Below are 21,348 nucleotides of genomic sequence, written 5' to 3'. Positions count from 1 at the left end.
AATGTCTTTAATTAAGTTTATATATATATATATATATATATGTTTTGTTGGAAAACGAGATAACTACGTTTTGAAAAATTTTCAGAAATCTCGTTTTTTGATTGTGCATTCCAATTAATATATCACTTCAACTGCAGTTGGTTTGTTTTGATTTAAACCTTCATAACTTAAAAAATACAGCTAAGTAGCACCATAAAACAAAAATAATAACATGATAACATAATAATAAACATGTGTTAAAAACGGAGTTATCTCGTATATATTTATTTATATATTTTATTTTTATATATATCACACACACGCAGTCACACACACTCTCACGTGCACACACACACTTATGCACGCCTACCTTGAGCTTAAGTTTTTTTCTATCTCATCCTTCATGTCCTTAACAACTCTGGAGTCTTCTGGAAGACTGGTCATCTCTTTCAGCAGCAGAGCATGCAGAGGTGCTATCACTGAGAGAGTTGGGCACTTTTCTACTGACATCACTTGCGTGGCTGTCTTCATTGGCTTAAGAGCTCGGACCACATCTTCTGCATCTGTTATGTCCTCTTCCTTCAGGCTGCAAAGATCCTTTTAATTTCTCCGCACATCAGGTGAGAGCAGAGCGGCAGAGATCGCGGGTTGCTGCTCTAAAAAGCGCTCAAGCATTTCTAGCGCACTGTTCCAACGAGTCACCACATCAATTTTGAGCTTGTGTTCATTCAGCTGCAGTAGCTTCTGCTTTTCTTTGAGGATACGGGTGGCATTTGTACTGCGATGAAAGAACTTTGCGATGTGCCTTACTCTCCCAAGAAGGCGCGCAACATTCGGCAGTTTGAGACCGGCTTGCGAGGCCAGGTTGATTATGTGCGCGAAGCAGCCGACGTGGGTTAACCCCATAATCTCAACCGCACGGACCATATTCGCCGCGTTGTCAGTGACTATGGCTGGGTCTTTACTCATCAGCCCCCACTCCTCCATAGCTTTGGTTAACATTTCAGCTAGACTGACAGAGCGATGGTCCGTTTGAACTTCGGTTGTCTGCAGCACGTAAGACACGAGGTTCCACTGCTCGTCTATGTAGTGTGCTGTTACACTCATGTAATATTCCGTAGCTACGGATGTCCAGGTGTCACTCGTAATGCTCACCCTCTCTGCGGTCTTAAGCTTACACATTACACCATCTTTTACTGTCTGGTACATGTTGGGGATCACTTCTTCAGACAGACGTTTGCGAGACACAATGACATAATTTGGTTCCATTACCTTCATTAGCCGCCTGAATCCCACGTTCTCAACAACAGAATACGGGCGCATATCTTTGCAAATGAAGCCCGCAATCGCCTCAGTTATTTTGACAGAGCGTGCAGAATTAGTTGGCAATGGCAGTTGCAGAGTTTGTTTCAGTGTCATCTGTTGCGGTCCGGTGGCGGGCTTGGATATGATGTCTTGATGATGGCGCATCATGTGGTTCCTGAGATTAGTAGTATTTCCACAATACTTCACCTCCATTTGGCAGGCTTTGCAAATTGCTTTGCTTTTGTCAAGCTCATTCTCTGCATTGCTTCTGAAGCCGAAATGGTGCCAGATCGCAGCTTTGAACGTTTCCGGCGTTTTCAAATTAACCGCTTGTACTTTACTGACCGACATGTTCGTTATTTTAACGTCCTTTAATCTCGCGCGCATGCGTGAATTCAATGACGTGGCAAGTTTAAGTTATTAATTATAAATTGATTCTCTGAACACTATGATTATTTTCAAATGCCCGATGTCCAATTAACACCATACTTTGTTTTGTATAAAACATGTATAATGCTATGCTCTAGTTTTTTTATATTCTTCTACTCAAAAAAAAAAAAAAAAAAAAATCGATTCTCTGAGTTACGGATCGATCTTTCGCAATTATTATGAAAATCGATTCAGAATCGATGAATCGATTTTTTCAACACAGCCCTAATCTGATCTCTATCAAAAGTCATTCGCAAAAATGGAATTATCTCAGGTTTTTGCTCAAAATTGGGTGTTTTTGAAGAAACCTACCCATGTTTGAGAGGTGATTACAATGAAGGTAGGACGAAACAGTTTTTTTGTTTGAAAGCAGAGGGTCTGTTCTTTCATCTGATATATTGTTTGTTTATATATTTAAAGAAAAACATTTTCTGGAAGGCATTAAACTTTTGTGAAAATCATGAAAAATGCTGGCGCTGGCTGGCAACGTTTTTTTAAAAAACGCTGGCGGGGAAAGAGTTAACAACACCTCTGCTTTGCCACTCCATCTTTCAATTTGTGACGCTGTATTTTGCATGTCTCTGATGTCATCTACAGTTACGTCTGTGAAAATGCTCACCTGTTCACTGTCAGTCTTTTTACCTGACGTTGTCACTAACATGGCCATGGTTTCAGCTCACTCTGGTTTTGCCGCGCCTAATTTTGCTTCCTCATCTGCTTTTTAATTTCCTTTGTCAATAAATTAGTCTCCTTCAGTGTGTGCTGCACACTTAGTTACACAAATAGTTATGTGATCTCTGTAAATGTTTAATTTGGTTGCCATTACTTTGCTTTTACCCATTTTTACGCCATATTCCCCCAAAATAATGCACCATGCCATATAGACATTGATTTCCAGAACTTTTCCAATTTCACAAGCTTCAATTAAGGCTTTTAATTCTGCACACTGGGCGGACAGGTTTCCATGCAACACCCTCTCACACCTTACTATAAATCTGTCAGTCGCTGGACCTCCCAGGATCACACTATATCCCATGCAACTTAAGCCTATTTTATTTTTATAGCATGAACCATCTACAAACAAATGCTTGCAACCGGGATTCCCTTCGTAACCCAAGTCTGCTCTCAGTTTCATGTATTTAATGCCTTCTGTTATACAAACGTGTGGTGTACACATTGTGGCTTTTCCTAGGAAAATTAGACCTTTCCTAAATGAGCACGCTACGCAGGTCCTGTTCCAAGCTTTTGTCCTGTCCAGGCTGGACTACTGCAATGCTACTGGCAGGGCTTCCAGCCTGCAAGACCAAACCCCTACAGATGATTCAGAACGCAGTGGCAAGAGTGGTCCTTAATGAGCCAAAGAGGGCGCACGTCACTCCTCTCTTTTTCAAGTTACACTGGCTTCCAATAGCAGCTCACATCAAATTGAAGGCTCTGCACCTGGCCTTTAAAACCACCACTGGATCAGCAGTGACCTTCACTTACTTATAGAGCGTTATGTACCCTCTCGATCACTGCGCTCTGCCACCGAGCAACGGCTTGTGGTGCCATCTCAAAAAGGGAAAAAAACACTAGCGCGTACCTTCTCAGGAGCTGTTCCACAACTGTGGAATGATCTGCCGGTCATGACACGATCTGCTGACACTGTAGCTGTCTTTAAGACTTGGCTAAAAACCCATCTCTTCCACCATTACCTCACTTCCTAATAACGGACTTACTTTCTTTTTCTATTTACCTTTCTCTTATCTCTTTCTCTATTTACATTTCTCTTTATCTCTACATTTCTTTTTAAAAAAAATTACTAACAAACCCTTGGCTTTGTATATTGTGTTGGACTTGATGAGACTATTTCCAGTGCACTTATGTATTGCTGTTTGTTCTATTGCTTACCTCACTTGTAAGTCGCTTTGGACAAAAGCGTCTGCTAAATGACAAAATGTAAATATGTGGCAGCCATCTTGTGAACAGTTGCATGCATGGCAGCCATCTTGGGAAAAGATACAGGCATGGTGGTGGCCATCTTGGGAACTGGTTAAGGCATGGCGGCGGCCATCCTGGAAACTTGTTCGGGTGTGGTAAAGACCGGGCTAGACAGAGTTAGTGTAGTGCACATAGGCATCTGTGACTGGTCTGGCAATCCAGCACATGGAGCCTGTTGCCTACTGCCCCCCAAAAATGTTTAGGAGAGGTTTCCTCCTTGGCCTCACCCACAGTAAAGTAAGTTCCGCTAAATAACAACGCAAAGTCAATATATTCCATCAAAGACCCTATCTATATTTTGGTAAATTTCCCTTTTCACTTATTGTGCAGTATCACTGTCAAACTGAACATACTCTACACCAGGGCTATTCAAATCTTAGCCTGGAGGGCCGGAGCACTGCATAGTTTAGCTCCAACCCTAATCAAACTTACCCACCTGTGATTGTCTAGTGATCATGAAGACCTTGATTAGCTTGCTCAGGTGTGTTTGATTAGGGTTGGAGCTAAACTATGCAGTGCTCCGGCCCTCCAGGGTATGATTTGAATAGCCCTGCTCTACACTCTCTTAACACTGTTTTCTTGTTGAAGATGCTGAAATAACAAATGAAGTTTACTTTGCAGAACTTGGTTGATTGGCTTTAGAGAAAATTACCACAAGGTTCTTAGAACGTTCTTAAAAGATGTTCAAGTAATGACAGCTGTTTTCTTTTCCACACAGTTTGCATGTCTTAGATTTGAATTGCACACACCACTTACTGCAGCAACGCCAAAAGTATCAATCTCACTATTTCATTCAAAGTATTGTAAGGTTATCTAAGGTTGTCTTTTTGTGTTTCCACTTGTCACCAACTCTTTCTTTTTTCATGTTAACTGAAGGCAGGTCTGAGTTAGACACTATTTTAACTTTAATCAACAAGTAAAATTTAAAATGACATCCTAACCTTATTCCTGAAAAGTTGCTTATCTAATTCTGAGATCTGAGGACAGCGGCAGCTCATGTGCGTGAATGACAGTTTTGGGAAGTAGGTTGTGTTTGGACTACCTGATGCAAAATATCAGCTCACTGATAAAGAGGTTGATTGGCAAAAATCTTTAGTGTATTTAAATACCAAATACAGTAGATTTTTTCCAAAGGCTTTAAAATACAAAACACAACATAGTTCTTTGTATTTCAAATACGTATTTTAAATACATGAATACTGCCCATCCCTGCATTTCATGTACATGTATTACATTTAAATTACTAATGAACTGAATAATCAGTGTCTACATTGTGACTTGTTCAGTCAGGTGATTTATGTTAACGCATGTTTGCATGTTGTTTTGTATTTTTGACATAAATAAACAACCATACAGACACCTGATGATCTTTTCCATTATGGAAATCAATTCTGGAACTTAAACGGGTACAGTTTAAAGTTTTTGGCAGTTTTGCATTTGTACCTGATTTGATTTGTAAACTAAGACTTAAAATAACACCTGGAGGTGCTGGGAACTGTTTTGCTGCAGGTGCAGTAATGTGAAATGAACTCAAGAAACTATCAGTGAGGTTGTGAGGAGAATGAAATTCATGCAGACAGAGGATTGATTGGAGAGTAAAGAAGAGAATAAGGAGAGATACTGAGTGAAATCTTCATATCTAACTCTACACAGGTATGTTATTATCATCATAACTCATAGTGTTACACATGCAATGGCCAGGGACGTGCTAGTGACGAATGAAGAACAGATAGGATTTATAAATATTGTATCCGCATCAAGGATGAAAGCCAATGTGTTTTTTCTTAAGGATAAAATTTTTTTGAATAAACTAATTGTGAGCGGTGATTAGGTAAGTGGAGTTTTTTATTGTTTCACCATTTGTAATGCGTGAATTGAAAATGACCTGCAAAGGTTGGGAACAATCTTAATTGGAATGACATAAACTCCACTCTGAAGTAAAAACAAGGACTTAAACCATGTGTTGCCATGCGCTTAACTCACAAACCATGTAGGCAGATGAGACAGGCGCCAGATGATGCAGACCCTTAATTCAATTTGTATGACCCTGGCCATATTTAAGCAATGACTTTGCATCTTAAACAACTCAACATAAAACCTGTCCAAGCATGTTCAGGTAATTTAATGATAATTGGGTTTTAGATGGGGGGGAATCAACCAAAAACTTAAAACGTTCTTGAGAATGTGCAGGGTCATTAGACATTGCAGGGAGAGAGAGAGAGAAGAATAAAGGTCTATATATATATTTCTCCCTTTATTCCCAAAATAACGCCAGTCCTCCTTGCAGAATGCAATAAATCCGCCCAACCAATAATAGCGCACCATTCTACGCACTGTCAAGAGGGCACTCGGGCAAAGGTAAAATGCCGTCTGTTGCTTTTTCTCAAACGGAGTCAACAAAAATCGAGCTGGACCAAAACATTTTACAGCTGATCGTTGTCAAAATAGTTCAGCGACTACATCCCAAGGGTGACAGCCGCAATGACAGTGTTCTTAATATGACAAAGTAAGTGTTTTGATTAATGCCATTAATGTTTTTTTTTTTATCAGTGTATACCACTAGTCAACTAAATGAATATAACATGGCAAAGATAATTGCACATTTATATATTGATTCAATAGATTTAGAGCTTTTTTTTTCAGAAAAAAATCAGTTTTTATAATAAATCTTTTTATTTTGTTTACTTTTTGTTATTGATCTGTAATTGTAAATGTGATCCTTCAATTAAAAACAACTAGTTTGAGATTTAAATATCCTTGTCCTTTTTTTAACTAGAATCACCCCGCTGTAAAAAGTAGGGATGCACCGATACCACTTTTTCCATCTCCGATCCGATTCCGATACCCGAATTCTGAGTATTGGCCGATTCCGATATCTGCCGATCCGATACTACTGTATTTTTCTTGAACAATTTAAATTACACACAGACACACACGCATACACACACTATATAAATGTGTATAGTGCTTTCTGGTTAATCTAGCATAATATAATTATATTATATATAATTATACTTTTAAATGTAAAAACCAATAATTTAAAATGATTTACAAGTTACAAGAACATTAGTAATTATTAACCATGGCAGTGTTTAGGAGAAAATAAAATAGACACGTTTGATCAAATAAGTATGCTAAATATATTTTCCTTATTTGCGCAAAAAGTCACAGTAAAAAAGCTTTAGTGTGCAGATGGTTATTTTGGGAATTATGCACTTAACCGGACCTTTTATGCACATTTCGGGTGCAGAATTGATGCGCCTAAATCATAGTGAGTGCGTCTAAATCATACTGCGCTTCCTGGGTGCAGCATTGATGCTCTAGAAGCATCCTCACATGGGAATCCTCGCGCCGCAAAGGAAAGTTACGTTCATAACTATTAAAACCCAAAGAGATTAGATGCATCGTGTGCTCAGCACATACTGAATTGCATCCATCCAACAGTTTTCGGAGACTTTATAAAATCAGATCTTTAAAACAGCCTACAGATATTGTGTGTGTTCATGTGTTGAATGACGCGTTTCATCCGTCCGCTTCACCTGTGCATTAACTCAGCGCATACTGAATTGCATCCATCCAACAGCTTACTGAGACTTTATAAAATCAGATCTTTAATAAAGCCTAACGTTACAGTTATCTTGTGTGTCTGCGTGTGTTGAATGACGCGTTTTCATCCTTCTGCTTCTCACCAGTGGATTAACTCAGTTTGCAAGTAAGTTACAGTGTGTCTGTGAACATTAATATCTTAAATTTGTTGTTCCTTCACATGAAGCTATTGAGTGTAAGATGACTTTGATTATAGTGCATAAAAACGTTTATGGTGCTCTTATAATACTTGGTCATTTTAATCGCTTGTCAGTGACAACCATGGGTAACGTGCAGTATCGGAATTGGATCGGTCCTGTTAGTCCGATATCCGATCCAGCAAAAAAGGCCGGATCGGCCCAGAAACCGATCCAGAATATCGGATCGGTGCATCCCTAGTAAAAAGTAATTTTAACTCTGAGTAAAATTAAAACGACCTACGATTTTTAGATCAGTAACTTTACTTTTGCTTAAGTAAAATATTATTACTTGAGTGGAATATTTTATTACTCTTTTCACCTCTGGATAAAAGTAAAGAGACAGATTCTGACAATGAAACCGACAAAAAGTGCGCAAACAATAAGCAGAGTATACATGAACAAAGTTATTCTACTGAAGATTTAAAATAAAAGGAATTAAATGAAAAGAAAAATGGAAAATGGAGAGGAAAAACAATTGTGATGGAAAGAACAAAATTAGGAATTTTGAAGAGGCAGGGACAAGTGAAGAAATGCTATCTTGAGGGTTCTGATGTGAACATTGATGAGAAACAAATTGATATCTCTATCTCAACTCTCTGTAAGTATTGATATGACTGAAAGACTTAGTAACAATTTTAAGAAAACAAAATGTGTGAAAAACCTTTATGGATTGGTCATGAAGGAACAACAAGGGGTGAAATATCTGTCTCGCATTGTCTTGTTATCTTTTTCTCTCTCTTTTCTATCCTTTTATTTTTATGTTGAGCTTTCAAATACACTGAAAAAAACATTCATTCAATTTACTCAATGTTTTAAGGTCACTTAATTTATTTAGGCTACATTTAAACAAAAGTTTTTTGTTTTGCTTTGCATTTCTATTTCTATTTTTTTTTATTTAGCTTAAATAAATTGATTGCAACCACTTACCTTAAAATATTGAGTAAATTGAATGAATAATTTTTTTCAGTGTAGGATCTATTAATATAAATGGGGAAAAGATAGTAGGACAAAAACAAGTTAAATTAATATATACAAAGTAAGAATATTGATGTAACATTTGAAGCAGAGACACATAGTGATATGAAAAATAAAGTGGAATAGAAAATGGTTTGGAGAAGTGATTTCAGGATTCTCATGCATGTTTTATCAGTGAAGCCGGTTCCTCATTGCAGATGATTTTTTGCACAGCCCTACTTTAGACAAAAATGGAGAGGAACCCCATCCCTTATCTGCTGTAGAGCTCACTTTACACATTTTTTTAGAGATATGGATGCACCAAGTGTCTTCTTTTTTAATCTAGAGCAGAAAGAAAAATATGCTGCATTTGAAATATATGAATTTGCATATGATTTCAGATCCAAATGAAATGAGAAAAAGGCTTTGAACATTTATATGGACTCGTTTGTAGAAGGATAATGTGATGTCAAATGCATGGAGGAGCTACATAATACTTAATGAAACTTTCTGATGAATGGTGACTCTGGCCTCCAGCTAAACAAACTGTCTGAAGCTTTCAACAGGAAAAGCACCAGGGGCCTCATTTATAAAACTGTGCGTAGGATCCTTACTATAAGTCTAAGTATGAACAAAAGCCAAAAATAGCATACGCTAAAAATATTCAGATTTATAAAACCATGCATACGCACACCAGCAAGAAATGTTCCTTTTATAAATCACATATCACCTGAAAGTGTGCGTACCAGAAATCTGCTTCATGTCCCGCCCTATACATGCCCATTTCTAACCATAAATAGTCAATGCAAATCACCTCCTGAATGCTGATCCTCATATTAATGGGACTGGCATCCAATTGTTAGCTCATACAAATCGAATTGTTTAACTTTGAATTGCTAGTTCAAAGTTAGTGCATGAGCTAAATTCGCCCAGCCAATAAACGCAAGCCATTGTCGAAATCCTGGTGCATTGCAATCAAGCGGCATTACACACGGGGATCACCACAGCATTTATATATTTTTACAGCAATTATTTCATACACCTTGCCAAAATCAATGCATTAATGAGAGGTATCACTAAAATAAAATAAGTGTTTTCTGCTTCTTCAGTGCACGCGTCTGATATATGCGGACTGTTCTCCAGCAGCACGAGCATTCTCCTCCGCTATACAAAAAGCAGACACATAAAAATGAATAATTTAAATTTTAAAACATAAATAGTAATTTCCTTTTGCCTAACAGACTTGCATTAACTTGTACACGCGTGAGTAAATATTTATTTTAATGTAATAGGCGAACACATGTTTCTTCATGCTGGTTTTGTTATGAACATCATAATTAGGACTATTATAACAATATCATAGAGAGAAACGATTGTCCGGGAGCTTGATGGCTATATTTCCACACTTTGACATTTGATAATAAAAATTAACAGTAATTTAGGAAAATATTTGATTATTTATGCTGTGTTCTGCAGTTTTCTAATGGATCTGTATTACATGCTGTCCTGTATTCCTTGCAGTCCGACCATTTTGTGATCCCGTAGTAGACAATGTGACCGTGAGACAGCACTGATTAAATATTTACAATGATTTTGATTTAAGATTAAATTTTACAAGATGTATATGAAACAATTATCACTCTGGATTTCATTGTCATGATAATGTGGATCTAACGTATGATAGAGTGAAATTAAATGAGTTTGTGTTATCAATACTTATAATCGTTCTTGTCATATTTACTTTCTTCAATCTGATTTCAGTTCACTTTCGTCACCAATTCCCATTAATTGTCTTCAGAATGTACGTACGCATGGGTCAGAGTTTGCTTACATGCACATTCAAAAACGTGATCTGGGTATGTTGAAAAATTGTAGGCCAGTGGCTTTTTTATGCACTGACTATAAAGGTATGTCAAAGTGTCTTTCTGATAGATTAAAACCATTTTTAGAAAGTCTCATTAAAAATTAGAGAGATTTGTCTGGTTTAAAGAAAACTTTAAAATGCAAGAATGAGCTGAAAAGAGTGTGAGTTGTTCCATTGTGGGCAAACGGAGTTCCCAGGTGGTGTTAAGTGGAGTAAAGAGGCACTGCAATGTTTAGTTAATTTAGGGACGAAGCTTTTAAGATGAAACATTGGTGGATGAAGGAATGGTGGAAAGATGTGTAGCCTGTTTTAAAAGCAGTGACGTGCCGTGGGGTTTCAGTCAGGGCCTTCAGTAAGCATGTAAACCCCATACATACTCATCTGTTCAGCTAATCCACCCATATGCAAATAATGCGCATATTCGGCCGCACATACAGGCACTCAGCAACATGACAGCTGATCAACAATTAGCCTAAAACAGTATGCTAGGTAAGGGTGGGTTGAACTCAGACTAAATTTCACTGCATGTATCAATACATGTAATCCCCCTATGCACACTGTGTGCTTAGTGTCACATCCACATGCTACAGGCTACTATCAGTGCAACACGAACCACTCAATAACAATGTGCATAAGCCCTGAATAATGCTTATTATCAGATACAAACCACAATCTGCATGATACAATACTCGACAAGTAGTAAAGCACTCACCCGTCACTTTTCAGTCACATTCCCGATGAAGCTGCGCTGTGTTACTGAAGTCAGTCGTCTCATCCACCATAACTGCCACAAAATTTGTTTGTTTAATTTCTTCTTTGATGTGATCATTTAACACTTCTGCCACTGCATTTATTATATCGTTTAGATTTTTCCTGACGGTCCTGTAAAAACTGTGGCCGTGGCAAGTTGATGTCGCAAGTCAGCATCATGCTCCGCTAATAATTCCAAGTAATTACCCCTGTTCAGCGAATCTTCATCGTGTCCCCTGATAATTCTCGCCGTCCCAAAAAGAGAACACAGTCACTCACTAAGACGCTTCAGAATGTCCCGGTTCTTTCTGACCTTCTCATTGTGGACGCTGATCTCCCGTTTTCTCTACCCGTTAAGTTGCAAATCCACAAGACGTTCACCAAAAGTTTTTAAATGCACGACTGACATTATTATGGCGCTCGGAACCTTGGTGTTTAAGAGCTGCCTGTGTGAAGCTGTTCAGACTGTCAAAGCCAGAATCATTCCATGTCCCTTTACTCGTATTAAAAAGTAAACACGGCCAACAAAATAACCTCTTGTGCTGGGGGCAACAAGATCGCGTGTATCTGCAACAGCGGATTATTTTCTTTAATAATAACTGAATTTCCCGCTCACGTTGGAAATCGATGACAGACGTAAGGGGTAGCGCTGGGCGCGTCGCTAGACCTGGAGGATGTGCTGTCAATAAACGTCAAAATTTGATTGGTTGATGTTTCTGTCACTAATGATTGTACCAAATCAGATGTGTTGTCCTTCAACACAAGCCTAGCAGTATCTGTAGAGCTGGTCCCAGCTGAATAAGCTGACTTTTATGTGAATTTTTGAGGGTAATCCGGTTCAACCTTAACAAAACTAACGAATTTTGTGGACATTACACCAATGGAAAAAATAAATAATAGCATACTAAAGAAAAACATTTAACACTTTGAAAAAATATATTTTTTTATTTTTTATAGGGCCAGCAGTGAAGGCCCTGCTGGTCCTGACGGCCCACCACTGTTTAAAAGTGGTCGTGGGTGCTAATACAGCTGTCCTATAGGGGAAATAATCTAGCAGCATTGACACTGTGGTACAAAATAAATGTCCTGGACCCACCAGATGGCATTGTTCATGAATTACAAAGAAGATTTGTGGATTTTTTTGAACTGGACAAAAGCTGTTATTCTTTATTTACCAGTAAATGAAGGTGGTCAAGGATTAATGGGCATTGAAAATAGAATTAACAAAAGTTAATGTACTCGAATAAGTGCTGGACTGACACTGCTAAAACCCTGTTACAAGTGGATGTTTTTAAATATGATTTACATTTGTTTTAATGAAATTGACAGAAATGGACTTTAAATTATGTTTTTTTAACCCTCTGGGGTCTAAGGGGTTTTTAGGGCCCTGGGGAAGTTTTGACATGCACTGACATTTGTGCTTTTTTCAGTTGCTTAAAAACATATTAATGGCAAAAGTCTCATAACACTGTGTTCAGCACAAACTGGGCTACAATATTATATGATCAACATGTATGTTCATGTTTGTATTTTTGAGAGAAAAATGTTTATACGTGGTTTATGCAAGAGAAAAATGTTTATTTCTGTTTTTTTTTTTTGGCTTGTTAGCTGTACACCTTGTCACACAGCAGCTTTTAAGTATTATTCTGTTTTTAAGTTTAATCTGTAAATAAGTTTTTATAAGCTGTCGACCCCAAAAAACGAGCGTTTAAAGACACAAAAGTGGAAACAGGCAATTTTTCATAGTACTTCTATTAGTAGAACTGCGTCCACTAGGGGGAAACGTAGTCGGCGATCCACTTTTTTCTCCTTAAAAGCTTGGTTTAACGGCTCGACAGCTTATAAAAACTTATTTCTGGGTTCTTTGGCTTGTTAGCTGTACATATTGTCACACAGCAGCTTTTAGGCATTATTCTGTTTTTTGTTATAAGCCAGAAATGACAAGGGGGCAACCTCTCGCAATACAAAGTCAATGGAGACGGTTGGATTGTTTCCCCCCCGGTGGGCGTGGTTTTCATGTTATGACGCGCTGCGCTCTGTCTCTATCTCCTGAACACCAAACTGAATGTCAGAATCGGAAAGAAAGGTGATTTAAGCAATTTTGGGCATGGCATGGTTGTTGGCAGAGGTGTAAAAAGTGCCCAAAAATCTTACTCAAGTGAAAGTACAAGTACTAAGTGTAAATTTTACTCAATTAAAAGTAAACGTATCTGGCCAGAATCATACTTGAATAAAAGTAAAAAAATACCAAATTAAAATTGTACTTATCCATTTTTTCTAATCCCTTTCAGGCTACATCGAGAGGGGGTTTGAAATCCTTTTCAAATCGCATTTCTGGAAATCTATTTCAGTCTGACCGCCCTGATCGCATTTGTGTAGCTTTTCAGTTACATCATGCTGTCACGTCACGTAAAACACGTCAGACGTCGAGGCAGATTGTCGTGCCTGCAACGCCATTGCCATAGAAACAGTGCAGATAATCTGAAAAAATGTAGAACGCTACAGTAAGCACAGATCGGATCTGAACAGTTGTGATACTGTACACAATGTGGACAATGAGTCTGCCAAATTGGATATGCACCAAAATCAGTTTTGGACTGACAGTGTGAACAAGTTCTTAGTCTTGATAGAGATGCTACAAATAGCAGGGAACGTGTCACACAGGAACATACTTCAGGTGTTGTCGGTTTCAAAGAAGCGAAAAAAATCTTCATCATCATATGAACTGTTCGCCAATTCCTTAGTGTGGTGCAAAGGCTCCAGAATAAATAACATTTAAATTAAACTGGCCATCAGCACAATTCAATTGGTTTGGTAAGAGCAAGAGAAAATAGAATGAAGTAATCTCTAAAATAGAAGTACTTTTGACTAAATAAAATTGTAAGGAGTAAAAAGTACTTTTTTCTTTACAAAATGTAATTGAGTACAATTAAAAATCAATACTTTTACTTAAGTACAGTAAAAATCCCCCAAAATAATACTTAAGTACAGTAATCAAGAAATACTCAAGTACTTTACAGCTCTGGTTATTGGTACAAGACGGGCCGGTCTGAGTATTTCATAATCTGCTCAGTTACCGGGATTTTCATGCACAACCATTTCTAGGGTTTACAAAGAATGGTGTGAAAAGGGAAAAACATCCAGTGTGCGGCAGTCCTGTGGGCGAAAATGCCTTGTTGATGCTAGAGGAGAATGAGCCGACTGATTCAAGCTGATAGAAGAGAAACTTTGACTGAAATAACCACTCGTTACAACCGAGGTATGCAGCAAAGCATTTGTGAAGCCACAACATGCACAACCTTGAGGCGGATGGGCTACAACAGCAGAAGACCCCACCGGGTACCACTCATCTCCACTACAAATAGGAAAAAGAGGCTACAATTTGCACAAGCTCACCAAAATTGGACAGTTGAAGACTGGAAAAATGTTGCCTGGTCTGATGAGTCTCGATTTCTGTTTAGACAGTCAGAGTCAGAATTCGGCATAAACAGAATGAGAACATGGATCCATCATGCCTTGTTACCACTGTGCAGGCTGGTGGTGGTGGTGTAATAGTGTGGGGGATGTTTTCTTGGCACACTTTAGGCCCCTTAGTGACAATTAGGCATAGCTTATTCGGCATAGCTTAAATGCCACGGCCTACCTGAGCATTGTTTCTGACATTGTCCATCCCTTTATGACCACCATGTACCCATCCTCTGATGGCTACTTCCAGCAGGATAATGCACCATGTCACAAAGCTCTAATCATTTCAAATTGTTTTCTTGAACATGACAATGAGTTCACTGTACTAAAATGGCCCCCACAGTCACCAGATCTCAACCCAATAGAGCATCTTTGGTATGTGGTGGAACGGGAGCTTCGTGCCCTGGATGTACATTCCACAAATCTCCATCAACTGCAAGATGCTATCCTATCAATATGAGCCAACATTTCTAAAGAATGCTTTCAGCACCTTGTTGAATCAATGGCAAGTAGAATTAAAGCAGTTCTGAAGGTGAAAGGGGGTCAAATACAGCATTAGTCTGGTGTTCCTAATGATCCTTTAGGTAAGTGTATATTAAGAGGTCTATTTCAGATATTAGAAAATTGGTTTAAACAAATAGGTGAAGAGTTCAATGTGAATGTCTTCATTTATGGACAAAATTATAAGGCTTTATAAAAGAGAAGAATTTGTCTAATGAATTTTCTAAAAGCAGAAACCAAAATGGCAGTATGGGTAACAAGGAATAAAAGTAAATGAAGAAGCGTTAATAGATCCTGAGAGAATCTTATGTGCTTTTGTGACTTAGGATCAGAGCAGCATTTGTTTATTTTAAACTGACAAATAATCTGGTTTGGTTGTCGTGTACTTTAGATCAGGGGTTATCAAACTTTTTGTGTGTGTGGACCACTATTTGTAATCAAGAATTTTCGCGGACCACCTAATACTCATTATAAAATATGTCTACACAAAGTCCTGAATTAATCTGCACATCTAAATAGTCTTACTAGCACTGTTCATCACATCAGTACAACAGGTTTCTTAAAAGAAAGTTACTGCACAAAACGGCTGCCACATATTCATACACCAATCTATTTTGTACGGCACTGAACTTGAATGTGACGGCCAATAACTTGACAATTTAAATTAAAATTTATATCAATATTCTTATATCAATATTATTTATATACATATTCTCAGTGTTGAGAAAGTTCACTTTCTACATGAACTAGTTCAGTTCACAGTTCACAAATTTTAAAATGAACTAGTTCAGTTCACAGTTCAGTTCATAGTTCATAAAATTTTGAACTAGTTCACAGTTTCAAAAATGAACTAATTTATAGTTGTTTTTCCCATATTATTTAAAAAAAAATTATTGCAATTATAGCCCATATAGAACCACAGACAGCAATTATTTTATCAGTTTTAACACTGAAGCTAAATGTGTCAGATTTCATCTTCATATGCAACTTTAAATCCTTATCCAACCAGGGTTTACATTAGCATTGACTGTCTTTTAATTTTTGTATTTGCTTGCACATACCTTGAAAGGCTAGCAGAGTGCTTCAAGGGGGTTTTCCAGGTGAGAAGCGCTGTGAGGCATCGCGTGTATGACAACTTGCAGGTATTGCACACCACATGTGCACGTTAAATAGCGTGAGCTTAGTCAGAGTCTATTTCAAGATCCAGAATATGCGTTAGCAGCCTATGTTAATCGTTAACGATTTAAGACAAATATGATGTTATTTAATGTTAAACTATTTGAGTGGCGCGGCAGGAATTTCAGCAGCGTCTGTGTTGTTTTGATGACGCATGCAGCGTGTCTGGTGAACACTGACTGGTGGCGGTGTTGCCAGATTGGGTATTTCTTCCGCTACATATTAAGGCCTGTTTACATTGTGTTGTTTACATTGTATTGAACGACGTTAAACTGAGAGAGCGTGGCGTTCACAGGCACCAGAATGAACGAGTTCACAGTAACGCTCATCAGGCAGTAATACAGTACGTTCAGTTCACGTTCGCCTAAAATATGAACGAGTTCATGAACTTTTGTTCAATGAACTCGTTCAGGCACAACACTGCATATTCTTAAAATGTACATATTCTTATTTTGCCTTTACACGGACCACCTGCAGTACCCTCACGGACCACTAGTGGTCCACGGACCACAGTTTTGGCCGCTTTAGATCATGAGGACAACCTAATTTGAAATGTTTAAGTGGTTCTTGTAATATGATTTAATGTAAGTTTTTGTGTATGGTTCATGATATGTCACAATCCGTGTGTCTCAATTCGTTCCCTTGCTCCCGAGGTCGTGAATCAGTATATCGTGTACACAGGTTCGGGCACTGGTAAGGACCCTAGCTCACTTCACATTGGGACAATGTTCACTTATTTTTCTGTCACGTGGCTGCTTAAGCGCATTGTAATCACTCACAGCTGTTACTCATCAACAACCGGCAAAACCAACATCTTTCTGACTTAATTTTAGAAACAGTACATTGTGAAAAATGCTGTCATTATTCTCTTACATATCTGTGCATAAAATTGGAGGCATATAATTACATTTTAAATGTAATAAATATATTTGCAATTTTAAATAAATATTATTATTTTAAATATTGAGTAGATTGTGGTCCCTTACTGTGTAGCAATGTATGTTTATATTTACAACTAAAACAAACGTTTGTCTTTATAAAAGTTCTGTAACATTTCATAAAGTTTATTGAGTTGGATCACGTGATGTTCGGTTGGCGAGCTTCAGAAAAGGTCACGTGATTTCCGGTTAGGGAACATAGGGACCATCGATGCTCACTGGTTTTTGCGTTGCATTGTGGGAATTTTTAGGAAACGAACGTTCCAGTGCACTGAACGGATTTTTCGATTGAGACAGCCCTTAAAATGGCCGACTCCCTGATCAGTGCCCTGACTACTGAACAAGGGAGGTGATTGAGACACACGCAATGTCTCTCTCTCTCTCTCTCTCTCTTTAGGATCTATAGAAAGTCAGAGATGGAGAAACTCATTCAACTGATTTTAGTTTGTGGTGAGTACAGCAGCATACACACATGATGATGATAAAACACAAGATCTTAACATTATAGATGCTGTATTTCTTTATTCAAATCTTTATCACTGCTTGTTAAAAGTCTTTATCTTTATCAATGCTTGTTACAATGAATGACTTGACAATTTTGTATAAACTCGATTTAACTGATTTTCAGATATGAAATATTGTCAAAAATATAGTGCTGGGAAAAGATTAATCGCATACAAAATAAAAGTGCATTTTTGCCTAAAATATGTGTCTGTACTGTGTGTAATTATTAAGTATATTTAAACACGCACGCACACACATACACACGCACGCACACACGCACACGCACACACACACACACACACACATATATACATTTCAGAACATTTTTATTTATATATCCATTTTAATTGATAATATATAATATAGAATATATAAAAATGTAAATATATATATACACATGTACATGTTTCTTAAAACATACATGAATGTGTGTTTATTTAAATATACATAATAATTACACACAGAGCACACTCATATATTATGCAAAAAAAAACAATTTTATTTTGTATGCGATTAATCGCGATATTAAATACTTAAATACTTTTTTACTCTTATTTTTTCAACAGTTCTCATTTCCATTCCAGCTAGTTTAGAAGGTAACACGTTTATGATATTTTTGACACAAATGTAAATTGATGTTAAGTTGTAAAATGTTCTTGGTTAGATTACAGAATCATTTCTGATCTTTATCTTCTGGTGTTCTGGTGAAGATTATTTTTTATGGTTATTTACGAATGTTTACAAATTTTAAGTGAAACTTTATACCTTGTTTATAATAAATTGATATTAAACATAAATTGTTGAGTAGATATAAAGTATCAGATGGATATATTTAAATCTGAAAAAAGTTCCGTATAGAAGAGATGTGTATGTCTCTTCAGACTGAACATGAGGGTTGATGAGGTTCAGATGTTATTAGTAGTTTATCACAGATGTGTTTATATTTCCACACTGACTGTTTAACTGTCTGTGATGATTTATTTTCTAGAGAATTTAGCACGTAGAGGAACGGTCACACAGTCATCCACATATTACGCCTTTGTAGCTCAAAACGCCATAGATGGTTTAAGATATGGATCAGGTGAAGCTGCATACTGCTCCATTACTGAATATCAGTTAAGTCCATGGTGGAGGTTGGATCTCTTGGATTATTATGAGATTAGTACAGTAGTCATCACTGCTAGATCAGACTGTTGTCCTTATCAAACCAATGGAGCAGAGATTCGTATTGGAAACTCCACTGAAAACAATGGAACCAACAATCCCATGTAAAGTTATTCATGATATCAGTTTATAGATATCATTTTAAACACTTCTAGAGATTAACTGATTATCTCTCATTCTAGATGTGCTGTAACTTCAGGTTTTCAGCTTGGTCAAACTATCAGTTACTCATGTGGTGTAATGGTGGGACGTTATATAACTGTGGTCATGACTGGAGGTACATATACTCTCACTCTCTGTGAGGTTGAGGTCTATGATACAGGTGAGATCTGACACTCAATTCTGTACCATTAGATACTTTGATGAGATCCAAAATGACTGATTCATTGTCCTTGATTTTATTTTGTAGAGAATGTAGCACGTCAAGGAACAGTTATACAATCATCCACATATTTTGTAGCTCAAAATGCCATAGATGGTAAAAGATATGGACCAGGTGAAGCTGCATACTGCTCCATTACTGCATATCAAAGTGACCCATGGTGGAGGTTGGATCTTCAGTATAAATATGAGATTGGCACAGTCATCATCACTGCTAGATCAGATTGTTGTGTGGCTCAAACCAACGGAGCAGAGATTCGTATTGGAAACTCCCTGGAAAACAATGGAAACAACAATCCCAGGTAACGTTTTTAATATAATCAGATTAACGTACAGTCACCCGCCACTTTATTAGGTACACCTTGCAATTATCGGGTTGGACCCCCTTTTACCTTCAGACCTCCTTTAATTATTTAAGATATAGATTAAACAAGGTGTCGGAAACATTCCTCCGAGTTTCCTAAGTTGCTGCAGATTTGTCAGCATGATGTGAATCTCCCATTCCACACCATCCCAAAGAGGCTGTTTACACTTGACAATAACATGTGTTTTCATCGATCGGATCACAAGTGGACGATGTTAATGCCAGGTGTAAACGGTGTTCAAAAAGTTTTGAGCTCGTCCACTTTCAAACACTTTCAACAACATTCAGAGGTAGTCGAAAACCCTTTCGATTGGATTGCTTTTGTAGTGTAAACGCACATGTGGTTGAATGTGTTCGAACACCGCCTTAAACAATGCTCAATTGGTACTAAGAGTCCTAATGTATACCAAGAAAATATATCCCAAACTATTACAACAGGATTTTATTGTTTTATTAGGATCCCCATTAGAGGCCCATTTAGATAGATCCATGCTTTCATGTTGTTTACGCCAAATTCTGACCCTACTATCTGAATGTCCAGCTGAAATCAAGACTCAGATCAGACAACGTATTTCCAATCTTCTATTGTCCAATTTTTGTGAGCAGGTGTGAATTGTAGTCTCAGTTTCTTGTTGTTTAGTGACAGGAGTGGCACCCAGTGTGGTCTTCTGCTGCTTTAACCCCACTGCTTGAAGGTGTTGTGCATTCAGAGATTCTATTCTTCATAGCTTGATTATAACAAATGATTATTTAAGATTAGGGCTGTACGGTATATCCAAAATGTATCGCTGCAATAACTTGCATTTATTTTACTTGTCTATCATGTGTGTGTTGCATGCTTAGATTGTCCAAATTACACTGATCAGAAGGTGTTTGGGCAGCTCTCTCAAGTATATTAAAAACCGCCCACGTATATTTGGCATCAAATTTTTTATTTTTTGTCCGGGATAATGACATTATGCGTGCGAGCATGTTGTGTCTTTTCCAATGAGTTCGTTGTGCATTCACATGTTCTCTGTTTCTTGATGAATTGGGTGCGACGCAAAGCTCAGTGTCACATTGTATCCTTCCATGTTCATGAACTTGATCATCGTTGTATCCATTAGAAGTCTTCACAGAAGGACACAGGTCTATATTTTGAAAGGTCAGTCGGGCCAAAATTGGTCCCATTTTAATTACTTCAGGTACCGGGTCTGTTTAAACCCGAGTCGATCAGAGAATGGCCGTGAAGAGTCAGTCAGCACTAACGCACTAGTGAATGTGCAGTGTCAAGAGCACCTCCCGTTTTTTTGGCGATGAAAACTGACTCTTGTTTATATAAAGTCACGGCCACACGCTGCACTTTCTTTCTCCCAAGTTTATAGTATTATTACCAATGAACCGTCTTTTTATATCTAAAATGTTCGCAGTAAATAACCAATGTTAATGCCAAGCCCATTGCACTGAACGAGCCATTATAGCTCAAACAGTCAAAAGCTGAATCTACATACTTTATATAGAGTATATGAATCTGAAATAATGAGGGATTAAGATCTTTTAATCTGCAAGAGAGGAATAGAAAGAGAGAATCACTTTTACTGCTTCTACACAAACCTATCAACTTTATAATCTTTAGACCTATTTATAATCTATAAACGTACATTGTCTATCATTAAAGCTGTAGTCTACGATGTTGAAAATCGGTTGAGAAAGCCTAAGGCGGTTAGTAAGTTTTAAAAAACTCATCCCGCCCCTCTGTGCTACCTGATCCCTTCCACCGGGAAACGAACTGAACAACGTCACTCATTCATGCTTTGATCACTGGTAGTA

General features: G+C 37.7%; 1 protein-coding gene across 1 annotated transcript; it reads left to right on the top strand.

Moving 5' to 3' along the window:
- Positions 1 to 5,245: 5,245 nt before the first annotated feature.
- LOC135743659 (fucolectin-like) lies at positions 5,246 to 19,481 on the top strand. Its single transcript, XM_065261429.1, has 6 exons — positions 5,246 to 5,346; positions 17,524 to 17,576; positions 18,197 to 18,226; positions 18,619 to 18,898; positions 18,977 to 19,116; positions 19,204 to 19,481. Exons 2-6 carry the CDS (start codon positions 17,543 to 17,545, stop codon positions 19,479 to 19,481), a joined length of 762 nt encoding a protein of 253 aa, XP_065117501.1. The 5' UTR covers positions 5,246 to 5,346; positions 17,524 to 17,542.
- The last annotated feature ends 1,867 nt before the right edge of the window (positions 19,482 to 21,348 follow it).

The sequence above is a fragment of the Paramisgurnus dabryanus genome, chromosome 2 (genome assembly GCF_030506205.2).
Source record: "Paramisgurnus dabryanus chromosome 2, PD_genome_1.1, whole genome shotgun sequence".
In the NCBI taxonomy this organism is placed as follows: domain Eukaryota; kingdom Metazoa; phylum Chordata; class Actinopteri; order Cypriniformes; family Cobitidae; genus Paramisgurnus; species Paramisgurnus dabryanus.
Note: the sequence above shows the minus strand (reverse complement) of the source record. Positions and strands in the feature narration are given on the sequence as shown.